Source organism: Nyctereutes procyonoides, unplaced genomic scaffold, assembly GCF_905146905.1.
Source record: "Nyctereutes procyonoides isolate TBG_1078 unplaced genomic scaffold, NYPRO_anot_genome, whole genome shotgun sequence".
Lineage (NCBI taxonomy): Eukaryota > Metazoa > Chordata > Mammalia > Carnivora > Canidae > Nyctereutes > Nyctereutes procyonoides.
The window spans coordinates 6,284,014-6,296,325 of NW_026575024.1; the positions used below are offsets into that span (position 1 = coordinate 6,284,014).

The 12,312-nt window shown below is 43.1% G+C and overlaps 1 protein-coding gene across 4 annotated transcripts; it reads right to left on the reverse strand.

Annotated features, from left to right (window-relative positions):
- Nucleotides 1–1,343: 1,343 nt before the first annotated feature.
- On the reverse strand, nucleotides 1,344–12,290 carry CSTF1 (cleavage stimulation factor subunit 1). Of its 4 annotated transcripts, XM_055306857.1 has the most exons (7): nucleotides 11,902–11,964; nucleotides 11,375–11,509; nucleotides 9,227–9,427; nucleotides 7,375–7,652; nucleotides 7,027–7,224; nucleotides 5,800–6,190; nucleotides 1,344–2,165 (listed from the first exon to the last, which is right to left on the reverse strand). In XM_055306857.1, exons 3-7 carry the CDS (start codon nucleotides 9,393–9,395, stop codon nucleotides 1,906–1,908), a joined length of 1,296 nt encoding a protein of 431 aa, XP_055162832.1. In that variant the 5' UTR covers nucleotides 9,396–9,427; nucleotides 11,375–11,509; nucleotides 11,902–11,964; the 3' UTR covers nucleotides 1,344–1,905. The 4 variants fall into 4 exon arrangements, with proteins under 4 accessions (XP_055162832.1, XP_055162815.1, XP_055162824.1 ...); XM_055306840.1 differs by lacking the exons at nucleotides 11,375–11,509; nucleotides 11,902–11,964 and adding an exon at nucleotides 12,118–12,290; XM_055306849.1 differs by lacking the exon at nucleotides 11,375–11,509 and having other exon boundaries at nucleotides 11,902–11,970.
- Between the last annotated feature and the right edge of the window lie 22 nt (nucleotides 12,291–12,312).

Sequence of the window (12,312 nt, forward strand, 5' to 3'; positions counted from 1 at the left end):
TTTAGAAATCACATATCTTTAAAAAATAACATAGAAGTTATAAGCTCTTATCCTGACTTTGTATTTGCCGTTGGAAAGTCAGGGTGGTGCATGTTAATCACATGCTGATGCCAAGTCCAATATGCCAATATTCCTGGCATCCACAATATTAATGCAATTTAAAAAAAACTCTGTTTTGGAAACACAAAAGTATCTTGATCTTGTAAGTAGGAGTACTGAAACTATGTATACATGGACTGCTGAGACTATTCCAGAAACTGGAAAAAGTAGGCATCATTATTTAAATTCATGAACAGTTAAAAAGACCCAGCAGAACTTAAATTGGTAATGCAATGGGGTCACTCTAGTGCATGTGCTGGAGCAGAACGCAGAAATGGTCAGTCTCTGCTGTAGTTTCATAGGGTTGAAAGCAAAAGAAACATCAGAAAAAGAAGCGAGTTTTGGTTGGTAATTCTATGGAACTGGTTATTCTTGTTCCTATTCAGTAGGTTCCTTGTAATCTTACAAAAGCAGCACCCACAGATGGCCAAGTTCAAATACTGGGCAATCAGGACACAAAATAAAAATAAACCCAAACTCACTATATAGACCAAAAAAATACAGCTTTTTGGAAATCTGAACTAAAATTCTGATTTAACACATTAAGATCCTTAAAATGGTTTCACAGACCGAAGAGTTGAAATGATCCTTATGGAGGACTAATGCATAATTTTTATGCAGTAAACTTCAGAAGATTTTAAAGTTCCTAGAACATAAAACAATTACTTTAATCTATTTACTATTTTTATCAAATGACCCTAGATTATAATTTTAGGTACTCCTACCCAGATCATGAAAGTATTTGTATTTGGGGATAAATATATAGACCAAAGTTTATCTTTTAGAGTGGAGCTGAGGGTTCCCTGACCTAGCTTGAGCTGAATCCAGAGACATAGCATCACTTTCTAAAAAGTTTTAAGAGAAAGAAAACTAAACCTGTCAGTTTGTTAATTGCAAAAATCTTCCAAGAACATAGTTGTCATGTGCATCCACGGAGTTACGATTCAGGCTGAAGAGAAATGAAAAATGAGATTTAAAATGAAGAACCAAGTCAGTCAATATGAATCATTTGTGAAACAAGCGACACTGAAGAGTGGCAACAGGTTCACCTAATTTTGGTTAGATTGGACAGACCTACAATTAGGTTTCCATCAACTGGTCATAATCTTATCAGAAATATTTACTGAAGATAAGCACTGCAGGCAATGAGAGGAGAGGTGGGAGGTATGATGAAAGATCTATCTCTTATAAATCTTCAGGAAAATCTGGCCACTAATTTCATTGAAGTGAAAAAGGTGTAACAGTAAAGTTGGAAATCTGAGCTTTATTATCAGAATGATGTCATTTTAGGAGAGAACTGCTGGATTCTCTAAACTGTATTTAATATGGCACAAGACTCTTGATTCTCAGAGCTGTATGCCTACTTATCCACCAAAATGTACTCTGCAAGGAGATATATACACAAAGAGGGTGTAGAACAGGCATAAAAGCTGACAAAACCACCAGATGACAATTCCTCATGACAGATCCACTTGAGATCTAGAAAGCACTTTAATACTCTATCCTTCTTCAAATGATCGAGAGATTCAAGAGAAATGGCAAGTCTTATATTTACAAAACCGATGAAAATCACACTGTAATAATCAGTGAATGCAGAACAACCGCATAGATCTGCGTTTCCAACTTTTCCCACCATGATTCTACATCAAGGTAAAAAAAGATCCTTTTGTACAAATCCAAGAAGGATGGAGAGGTGGCAGCACAACTGCCAGATGGTGCAGTGACTTACTACCGAAGCTGGTGATGGGACACGGGGGCAGGAGGGGCACAGTCCTCAAGGAAAGAACCGGATATAACAAAGGTGGGCTAGTCCGTGGTTGATCGCCGGTACCAAAACCGGGCTCGGAAGTCATCACTGCACGTCATGAAGCCGGGGTTGGTGGGCGAATGCACTATGCAGCGCACGATGTTGTTGTGGCCTAGGGAGAGCAGGTTTCGGCGCTCGGCTGTGCGAGAGTCCCAGCAGCAGAGACTGATGGTCCTCTCGTCCGGCAGCAGCACGTAGTCCTCAGTGTGGTTGAACACGGCCTGCGTCCGGTGTACCTGCCGCCCGCTCAAGCCAGCACCTGCAGAGATGAGAGGTTAAGAGTCTGAATGCTGGGCCCAGCTGTCCCATTTACACTTTAGATCCTCAGACTGCTCTGCTCTGCTTAATTATCCTGTCAATGTCAAAAGAGCATTTTATTTATTTATTTTTTAAAAGATTTTATTTTATCTATTCATGACAGACACACACACACAGAGAGAGAGAGAGAGAGAGAGAGAGAGAGGCAGAGTCACAGGCAGAGGGAGAAGCAGGCCCCATGCAGGGAGCCCGATGTGGGACTTAATCCTGGGTCTCCAGGATCACACCCCAGGCTGAAGGTGGTGCCAAACCACTGGGCCATCAGGGCTGCCCTCAAGAGGGCATTTTATTTTATTTTTTCAAAAGGACATTTTAAAATTGAATACATGTCTTGTGCAATGTGGGACACTCCAAGAAGTATGCAACAGAAAAATCACCCCTGGCCTGCCACCTCAGGCAACTGTTAATGCTCAGATGTATTTCTAGGAATAAAAATATTTTAAAAAACAAAATAAACAGGGGCACCTGGGTGGCTTAGTCATTTGAGCATGTCTTCAGTTCAGGTCATGATTCTGGGGTCCTGGGATCCAGCCCTGTGTTGGGCTCCTTGCTCAGCGGGGAGCCTGCTTCTCCCGCTGCCTCTGTTGCACTCTCTCGCTCTCAAATAAGTAAATACAATGACAAAAAAAGCCCCCAAACCAAACAAACAAGCAAACAAAATTGGTGTCATATTATAGGTTTTTTCTGTCATTGTTTAAATCAACTCTTTGTTGTTCATTTCTCCATGTTTTTTTCTGGCTGCAAAATGCATCACTGTTTGGAAGCACTATTACTAGCTAACAATTGTTTCTTCTGCTAGGCATTTAGTTTGTATCTGATCACAAATAACACTGTGACAAAGTCTTTACCCAGAACACACTATATCCTCAAGATTAAATTCCTAGAACAGAATTGCTGGCAAGCATGAACATCTGCTCTCCAAAAGGAAGCTTTAGGCTTTTTATAGGACCATGAAAATACAGATTGTATGTTTAGAATACTGTATAAAGTATAAAAATAAAAACTGCCTGACAGTTTTACCCCGAGTCAGGACTTTGTTGAATACCCTTTCTCAATACCTCTGTCTGTTGTCTATCATTTGTAAAGCAGAGCATACATCGTATGCTTTTGTTCAACAGTCTGTAGTAGAGATCCATAAAGATGGAATATGGTTTATTGGATAAAAATACAGTGTTGGTGTTAGATCTGGATTTGACACTTATTAGTGATGTGAACAGAGACCAATTACACAGTTCCTTTACACCTTTTCTTTTCTATGGGGGATAATTATGGCACCTACCCACAAGATGGCTACAAGATCAGCATATGTAACACACATACAGCCTTGCAGTGGGAGTATTTATTTCTAAAGCTTGTATACCGTGAAAAGGATGAGGAACAATTTACTCAATGCTTTCTGGTGGATATTCTTTTTTTTTTTTTTTTTTGAAGATTTTATTTATTTATTCAGGAGAGCCACAGAGAGGCAGAGACATAGGCAGAGGGAGAAGCAGGCTCCCTGCAGGGAGCCCGATGTGGGACTCGATCCCGGGACCTCGGGATCATGACCTGAGCCAAAGACAGACACGCAATCACTGAGCTGCCCAGGTGCCCCTCTGGTGGATATTTCTGTTGTCTCTACCTTTCCCCTACTCCCCACAACATTGGGATAGACATTTTTCTATGTGGGCATGAGCATGTTTGCCAAGTTTTTTTAGGCTGAATTTCTAAGAGTGCACACAGTGGGTCCAGAATATAGACATACACTGAAAATCTTGATACGGGACACCAACCTGCCCTTTAGAAATATTTTACCAGTTGACACTCCTAACAATAAAATATGTAATTTCCTAAAATAGTGAGCAACACAAGGTAAAATCAATCTTTTAAATTCCTACAGTCTGATGACTACAAAAAGACACTTGCGTTTTCATTTCTTAGGTTTACAGTACCTACCGGGGGTCACCTAGCTCCCCTTGAGCTCACCCAACACTGTCTAACATGTGTCCACTTTACATGCTAGAAATGTTGTTTCCCTAGTTTAAGGTTTTAATTTTTAGTGTTTATATATGTTTATAGATACATATATATTATTTACTTATGAGGGACAGAGAGAGAGAGAGGGAGAGACATAGGTAGAGGGAGAAGCAGGCTCCTTGCAGGGAGTACAATGTGGGACTCGATCCTGGGACTTTGGGATCACGCCCTGAGCCAAAGGCAGACGCTCAACCGCTGAGCCACCCAGGCGTCCCAGAATTAATTTTTAACATTGAAATTTCTAATGCTTGATAACTTTTCTTTGTCTTTATTTCAAGAACCCTTTGAATTCTAACTAAACATTAAAACTGGAAATTCAGATCTAAACACACTAACATGGAGTCTTAACCTGTGAATTAGAAAATCAGGGAATTTGCATACAAATTCAGTATAATCTCACTTTAAAATCAAATCCCAATTCTCCATCCAAAACAAACCAATCCGTCACAGAGAAGCATGAAACATCCTAACGCTCACAAGACAAAACAAATATAATAAATCTTGTGAGAATCTAGTGTGCACCCTTCTGGATGCAGCACAGACAATGGTCGTTACTTCTGAAGATGGAGGAGGCTTTCCCACTTTTACTCTGATCATTTTTGTATCTTCTTTTTGCAATAAGCACACAGTCCTTGAACAGTAAGAATTAGATAAATTCTTCAAAATAGCTCCATACAAAAATGTTTCAAGAAAAGTTACCAAGAATTATGATAAAAATGACTCTTCCCAGGACCTGTTAGTTACACCATCTATAATGTCAGAAGCCAGGCAGATGGAAGGCAGGAATGGAACTCTGGTTACCAGGAGATAAATCTGAGGGGGTTATGCTGCACCCTAGCGGTGCAGATGTCTCAGTCTTTGCCTCTTCACTTTACTTCTCTAAGAAGCTAATTACCACCTCAGCTGAGCCCCTACAATGGTATTGCTTTCAGTGTTCTGGTTCTGGTGATTTTACTGTATGACACAAACATCTCACAACAGAGGAAACTAGCTTTAGTTTCCTGGAGGATTTTTTTTTTTTTTTAATCAACAACAGCCTTTGCAGCTCCAAGGAACATAGAATGAGATACAATATTTTAACAACACTCATTGTCAAGTGACTAGCCCAGCTACCTGCACTCTCTTAAGAATAGGCCAGGATCTTCCTCTTAGCCTTCTTTCCATATTGCATATTATTTACCAAGACGCACCAACTCAAGTTTTTCTCTAGACTGCTCTTATGTCCATGGGAAAACGGCAGACCATTGGTCTACAGATGGACCACCAGAGGCTCAAATGTTACTCACATGGAATCGGATCTAGTTTAAGCAGTAATGTATGGAGAATAAAGTTATGAAACTATTGTGATTCTATTTCCAGCTCTTCTTCTTACAAACTGCAGCCTTGGCTAAACTCCAAGTCTTGTTGTTGTTGTTTTTTTTTTTTTTTTAAATTTAAAAGAGGGAATACTATCTGCCTTGCTCAAAGTATACTTACTGTGTGGCTTTTGTGAGGATTTAAGAGTTCAGGAAACCATAAAATGCTATAGAAATGTCAAGTAATAGCAATTTCTCGCATACCTGTGTATCTGACCAGTGTTCGTCCTGTCGATATCTCCCAAAGTTTAGCTACAGAGTCTTTTCCACTGGAGAGAATGTATTTAGAATTTTTGGAGAAAATGGCAGAACAAACTTCAGCACCATCATGGGCTTTCTCAAAAGTTGTGATGCATCGGTTTGAAACACCATCCCATAACTTGATGCAGCCATCCTTGCTACCAGTTACATACATATTGGCACTAGGATTGTAATTCACGGAGCATATAGCATCGGTATGTTGATCTTGAGGGTTGCAAGAGACAAAACACTGAAACGTGTTGATATCATAAAGCCGAAGAGTAGGATGCTGAGTCCCAACAAGTATAAAGTCTCCGGAAGGATGAAAAGAGATGGAGCGTAACATCTCAGCTTCCTGTTAGGACAGAGACATCAACGTTAAGAGACCAACTAGTGAGCAATTAAATCCAGAGGAAATGTGGAAAGTATTTGGTTGATGGAAAGAATACATAAAACAATGGCCAGTCATTACACCAACGTATATGGAGGAACAATGAACTTTCCAGAGTACGTGAAAGTGTCGCCTGAACAGATTTCACAAACTATATACCAGTGACATTATTTATTCCCAAAACTGCAGAAGCAAGCTTCATTATTTGCAAATGAGCACTGGGTGAACGCAGAATGGAATATTATTAGGCTATGTAGAATATACATTCACACATGAATGAGCTACGATAGATATAACTTGTATACACAAACACCTTCTTTAATTTGTCCTAGGTCTCCAAATACTGAGTGAAAAACTAAGTTAAATCATTAAAAGGTGGAAGCCACCATCAAAACATTAGTATTTCTGAACTGCGTATTCAAGATATGGTACCAAATGTCACTTTTCCAGGATACATCTGATAGTTTCAGCTGAATAATCTGATTCCCATTAAATCATACTTTAGCGAAGTTGGTTGTCTTTAAATAGGGATCTTTAAAGAGCGATAAAGATTCTGAACCCTTGTTGCACAAATCGTGGCCAGCAAGCAGTCCTGACTGGCCAGAGGAAGTGGGCACATGACAGCATATGAACCATGTATCAGTGCAATCTGATTCCTGTGCCACCTGTGGGCAGGTATCCTTGTGAACTCATTTTAAAGCATGATCGCTGAGACTGCTTTAGAAAAAAGAATAGTCACACAGTAATAGCTCTTTGTTTTTAAGAAAACAATGTAAAACTCTTTTCCAAACATCCCTAACCTGAATGTATTTGAAGGCTCTTTTTGCTGACGGCTTGGAATAATCAAATAATTTAAGAGTATAATCCCTTGAACCAGAGGCAAGGATCTGTTCTGTTGGGTGGAAAGCGAGACATGTGACTTCATCCACGTGGTCATAAAGCGTTCGAATCACTGGGTGGTTTTCCATGTTCTGTTGTGCCGTCTCATTCATCATGACCTAGACCAATGGGAAAAGACATGCTCAAAATGTAAAATCTGTCTGACTCAAAGTATCCAACTATGCTGAGTTAACTCCAGTCTAAAGCAGTCTTTCATTCTCCCCACAAACAACAACAGGCAGAGAGTACACGTTCCCGTGATTTTTTACCTCTATTGGCATGGCACTTTTGGCCAACATTCTTTCTGTGTCGAGTATCTTTATGGAAGCATCAGCAGATCCAGTAGCTATTAACTGCCCGTCTCTACTGTAGGTAGCGACACGGCACGGTCCTTTATGGGATGTGACATAGCATGTTTCATACTCTGAAGCCTCTGGGGACATAGTTTGGACATCGGCATCAAATTCCAGGTCAATTCCTGTGCCTGGGGCAACGGTATCTGAACGACCAATTGCATACTGAACTGCAGTATCATCATTTTCCATTCCTGAGGGAATAAAAATTAAGTGCATGAAAAAAATGTTATTTTAAAAAGCCAAGACAAAATTCTGGATCCGAACTGGGAAGGAGGGACGCCTGGGTGGCTCAGCGGTTGAGCGTCTGTCTGCCATCAGCTCAGGGTGTGATCCCCGGGTTGACCGAGTCCTGCATCAGGCTCCCTCTCTGGAGCTTGCTTCTCCCTCTGCCTAGGTCTCTGCCTCTCTCGTCTTTCATGAATAAATATCTTAAAAAAATAAAAACAGAAAAAACTGGGAAGGATGTTTGCCAATATCAACTTTCTCTTTCTTGGAGCTGCCTGACACTTAGCAATTCACAAAATTACGTGTATCGAGCTGGAAGCATGCACTGTGACACTGTAGGAGAGTCAGCTCCCTTGATTTTTGTCTCCAAAATTTTCTACTTTAATCACAACTACATAAACTTAAAAGAAGCAGTTCTGTAGTTAAGTTGTCCAGTTTTTTCCATTCTGTATTTTAGTATGTTTTAGTGCTGAGATCTGTTAGTAGCAGCTTTGAAGCCCATTAAGTCAGATACATTGTTAATATCAATACTAGTGAAACATACTTGAAAGAATGTTGATATTTAAATAAAGTTTCTCAAGTAAATGCCTTTTAGGTTTAAAAATAACTTCACATACCAGGTAAACAGTATGTTTATTAGTATAAAAAACTAGGAATACAGATGAACACAAAATAATGACTTCCCATTAGATTATCCAGAGATGATTACTGCGAACATGGAGGAAAGAATTCTTCTGGACCTTTTTCCATGCACAGTTGTTACAATTCTTAAAACAAAAATAGAACCACACCATACTGATATGTTGTAACTTACTGGTTCATTTACTCAGTCAGAACAAACACCTGGCCAGTGTAATGTTTACATACATCATGTTGTTGGACCCAATTTGATAGATACAAGAACATTAACAACAGATTCCTTATTGTTGGGTACTTCAGTTGCATTCATTTTATTTCCTCAAATTTGAGCACAAATTCTCAAAATTGGCATTACTAAGTCAAAGCGTAGAATAGAAACATGTTGGCAATTCTTATTTTATTGAGTGTTTTCTACAACCCAGGCAAGCACCAGGATATATTGTTGAACAAGACAAGATCTTGATCTTTATTGAGCTTGCTGTCTTTTTGGGGGAGGTGCAGACTGTGTGGGAAACAACTTCATACAATGAAGAAAATTTTAGATCATGAGTCTTCCTTCTATGAAGGAAACGGCACTGTTGTTTTAGAATACCTGGGTAAGTATGGGGAAGATAGTGGGTTATTTTAGAAAAGGTGAAGAGGACTCTAAAATGCCATTTGAGCCGAAATCTGAAGTCAATAATACAATGAAAGAACAGTTCAGACAATTCTCATAAACAGCCTGAGGCCAGAGCCAGCTCAAAATCTTCATAATCTGGGGTTTGCTTCCTCCTTCAGTATCTAGCATTGTACTTGACACTTACTAGGCATTAAAACTAAACAAAAATCATCTTGAAAAATTCTGATTGTGAAAACATCTGGAACCTTGCCATGGAATCAATGAATCTGCATTCAAAACTACCTAGTTTGATGAGATGTAGGAGCTGCTCCGAGGGTGCACAAACAGACTGAGGCTTGATTTCATTGATGAGGCCATTAGCAATGCTGATGTAGCCATCATACAGCAGCTGGCTAATGATCAGCTTGTAGAGCTGCTGGCGATCCTTCAAGCCCACTTTGGTTCTGTACATCTTGGAAAAGAGGAAGACAATTTCCTTGCCACCTGCAAGATGAGAAAACAGGGATGGTGAACGGCAGAGGCACTAGTAAGTCACAGAGGCAACACAACAATCTGGTCAGACTCGTGGGGTGTAAATCCCAGCTCTACTACTTGCATTATCTTTGGTCAGTGACCTTCTTCATTTGAGATCAGCTGTTAAGCAAGTTAGCCAAGGTCGAATAAGACGATGAGTGCAGGGCACTGAGCACTGTGGCACACAAATATCATTCACATCGTGTTAGTATTTACAGAACTTCTCATCAACTTTTCTTCTCTGTCAAACAACTCACCTGCCATTTTTATTCTATATTACTATCTCAGAATGTTCTATTTCTCGTATAAGACAACAACTGGTTTTTGCAATAGGTAAGACAGCTGCTATTGTTGAATAATTAGACATTACTGTTTCCATCAGCTGAGCTGTATGTTTACTGATGTCAGTTACGTTCATTCTTTAAATGTGGTTTTAAGGTAATTTGTTAAATTACATAATTTGATAGTAAATAACAACACGAGGGCGCAAAAGCCACTATGCTATGAAAACTAAATCAAGTTGAGTGCTTTGGAAAGATTCGAAGATGAATTGCTTAATAAAATGGTGGCAAGTTAAGATATGGCCAAAACAATAATTAAAAAATGGAAAAAAAAAAGGGGGGGGTGTGAAAATCTCAAAGACTGTGTCCTTAGATCGGTTCTCAAGTGCTTAAGTTCTCTCTTAGACAGTAAAATGAAACCTGTAGATGATGGTTCCTGGTCTATGCAAAAAAATAACTCCAATTGGTGGATAGGATGGGATAATGTGACTTTCAAAAATCAATGTTTGGGGCAGCCCTGGTAGTTCAGCGGTTTAACGCCACCTTCAGCCCAGGGCCTGATCATGGAGACCCTGGATCGAGTCCCACGTCAGGCTCCCTGCATGGAGCCTCCTTCTCCCTCTGCCTGTGTCTCTGCCTCTCTCTCTCTAGGTGTGTGTCTCTCATGAATAAATAAAATCTTAAAAAAAAAATCAATGTCTGTATATATACACGTATGTTTGGAAGACCACAGGAGCCTGGGGAACAGTAATAAAGAAAAGAAATAGCAGGCAGGCAGACGAGAAACTGAAAGTCAGAGTATGGGGAGAGAGGAATACCAGAAAAGAGAGGAGCGAGCAGTAACAGCAGCACTGCCTGGATTGCTGTACTTTACAGGGAAAGATTCTGGGAGGGGGGAGGACGATAGGAAAGGGGTGGGGAACCATGTGTTCTAACCCCCTCCGGAGAGGAACTGAAGCTACTGACTGTAAGAAGAGCCAACATTCACTGAGTGTTCAGCATGTTTTATCTCACTTAGTCCTCAAACCACCCTGCAGGCAAGGCCCTGCAATCTGGTTTACAGAGAAGGGAAAATCACTTTCCAAGGTCCCAGCAGTGCCTGGAGAAACCAGGGCTGCCATGCGGACTGTGCTGTCCCTGAGGACTACCTGGATCTGCCCCTTGAAAACCCCGTGACAAACCAGCTAGACTTCCGGGGACCTTCGGCGCAGCGTGGTGACACACGCCGCCTAAGCAGCTAACCTGCATCACCCCATTTGATTCTCATCCATCCTATCTAGAGACAGGCAACCTCAAAAGCCCGGAGAGGTTGATTTAATTACTTGACCCAGGCCCAAGGAGCTTGTCGACGGCACAGCCTGCGTGCTCAGGCGGGCTCTCGCTCGGGCCCCGGAGCTGGAGTCCTGACTGCGCCGCGCCGCGCCGCCGGGTGTCAACGACAGCAGCTAACGTCTACGAAGCGCTCGCCGGACTCCGGGCCAAGCACTCGACAAACCTTAGCTCGCTGATCGAAGTCACCCAAAGTGTACTGAAGCACGTGCAGGAGCAGCTGTACGTACATCTATGCTTGCGTAGAACTCCAGGACACACACACACACACACACACACACAGAGGAGAGAGAGGAGAGGCAGAGACCGAGGTTTAGGAAACTGGAAATAAAATATGCGGCGGAGCGACTCGTCGGGGGGCCGCCAGGACGGCCCGCGGCTGAGCCCGGAACTCATCCACGATCCTCTCCCGTCTCTGCACGCGTGCCGGGAGCATCGCGGGCTGTAAGGGAGATGGAGACAGAGAACCAGGGACGGGCCCCGCCTCCCAGGCCTCCCAGGAGGTGCGCTCGCTGCGCTAGGAAGGGCCTCATCACCCCCCCACTCCCCCCAGGTGCAAGCGAGGACGCCGAGGCCCGAGCAACCGTCCACACGGAGCTGCACGGGGGCCCGGGCGGGAAGGCACACGCCACCATCCCGCCGCAGGAGCGAACGAAGGCCGGGGCGACCGCGGGAAGCGCAGGCGCTGTGCAGGCCCAGCCTGGCCGCTCAGGGCGCAGGCCAGCCACCCCGCCCGCCATCGGGCCTTCCCGCCGCGCTCGTCTTCCCTGTGCTCCCGTAACGACCCCAGCGGACCGCACCAGCCGTTCTCCGTGCATCCCACGCCCCCAATACCCGCTAGTCCGGCTCTCTCGGGCTCCCGCTTTCTCCCCAGAAAAATGGAGGCGCCAATTCTGCACCATCGATCGCTCGGAGCGCAGGAGCGCACGCTCACTGCGCACGCGCGCTAGGGCGATGCGCCGAGCGCTGCGCTGTCGATCGCCCCCCCCACCCCACCCCGCCCCAACACGCCCCGCCACTCCCTCCTGCCCTTCTCGCCATCTTACTTACTGGCGCGTTCGAGTGGTTCGTTAACCTCCTCCGACTTTGCCTCTTGCGCGGCGACGCTGGTTGACGCTAAGGAAGTGCTGTCTGGCCGACAGGCCCCGGATTCCGGAGAGCACCACGGGCGCTAGAACTGCCAAAGTCTGGCGGGCCGTTGGCTCCGCCACTTCCGGGGCCTTACCGGGGAGGGAGGGGCGAGGG

Excerpts from the sequence above, each read along its gene's own strand:
- CSTF1 (XM_055306840.1), bottom strand. The coding sequence starts at position 9,395 with ATGTACAGAACCAAAGTGGGCTTGAAGGATCGCCAGCAGCTCTACAAG. Across the intron at positions 7,225-7,374 it reads AAAGTGCCATGCCAATAGAG|GTCATGATGAATGAGACGGC; the intron begins GTAAAAAATCAC and ends CCATTGGTCTAG. Across the intron at positions 6,191-7,026 it reads GAGCCTTCAAATACATTCAG|GAAGCTGAGATGTTACGCTC; the intron begins GTTAGGGATGTT and ends CTGTCCTAACAG.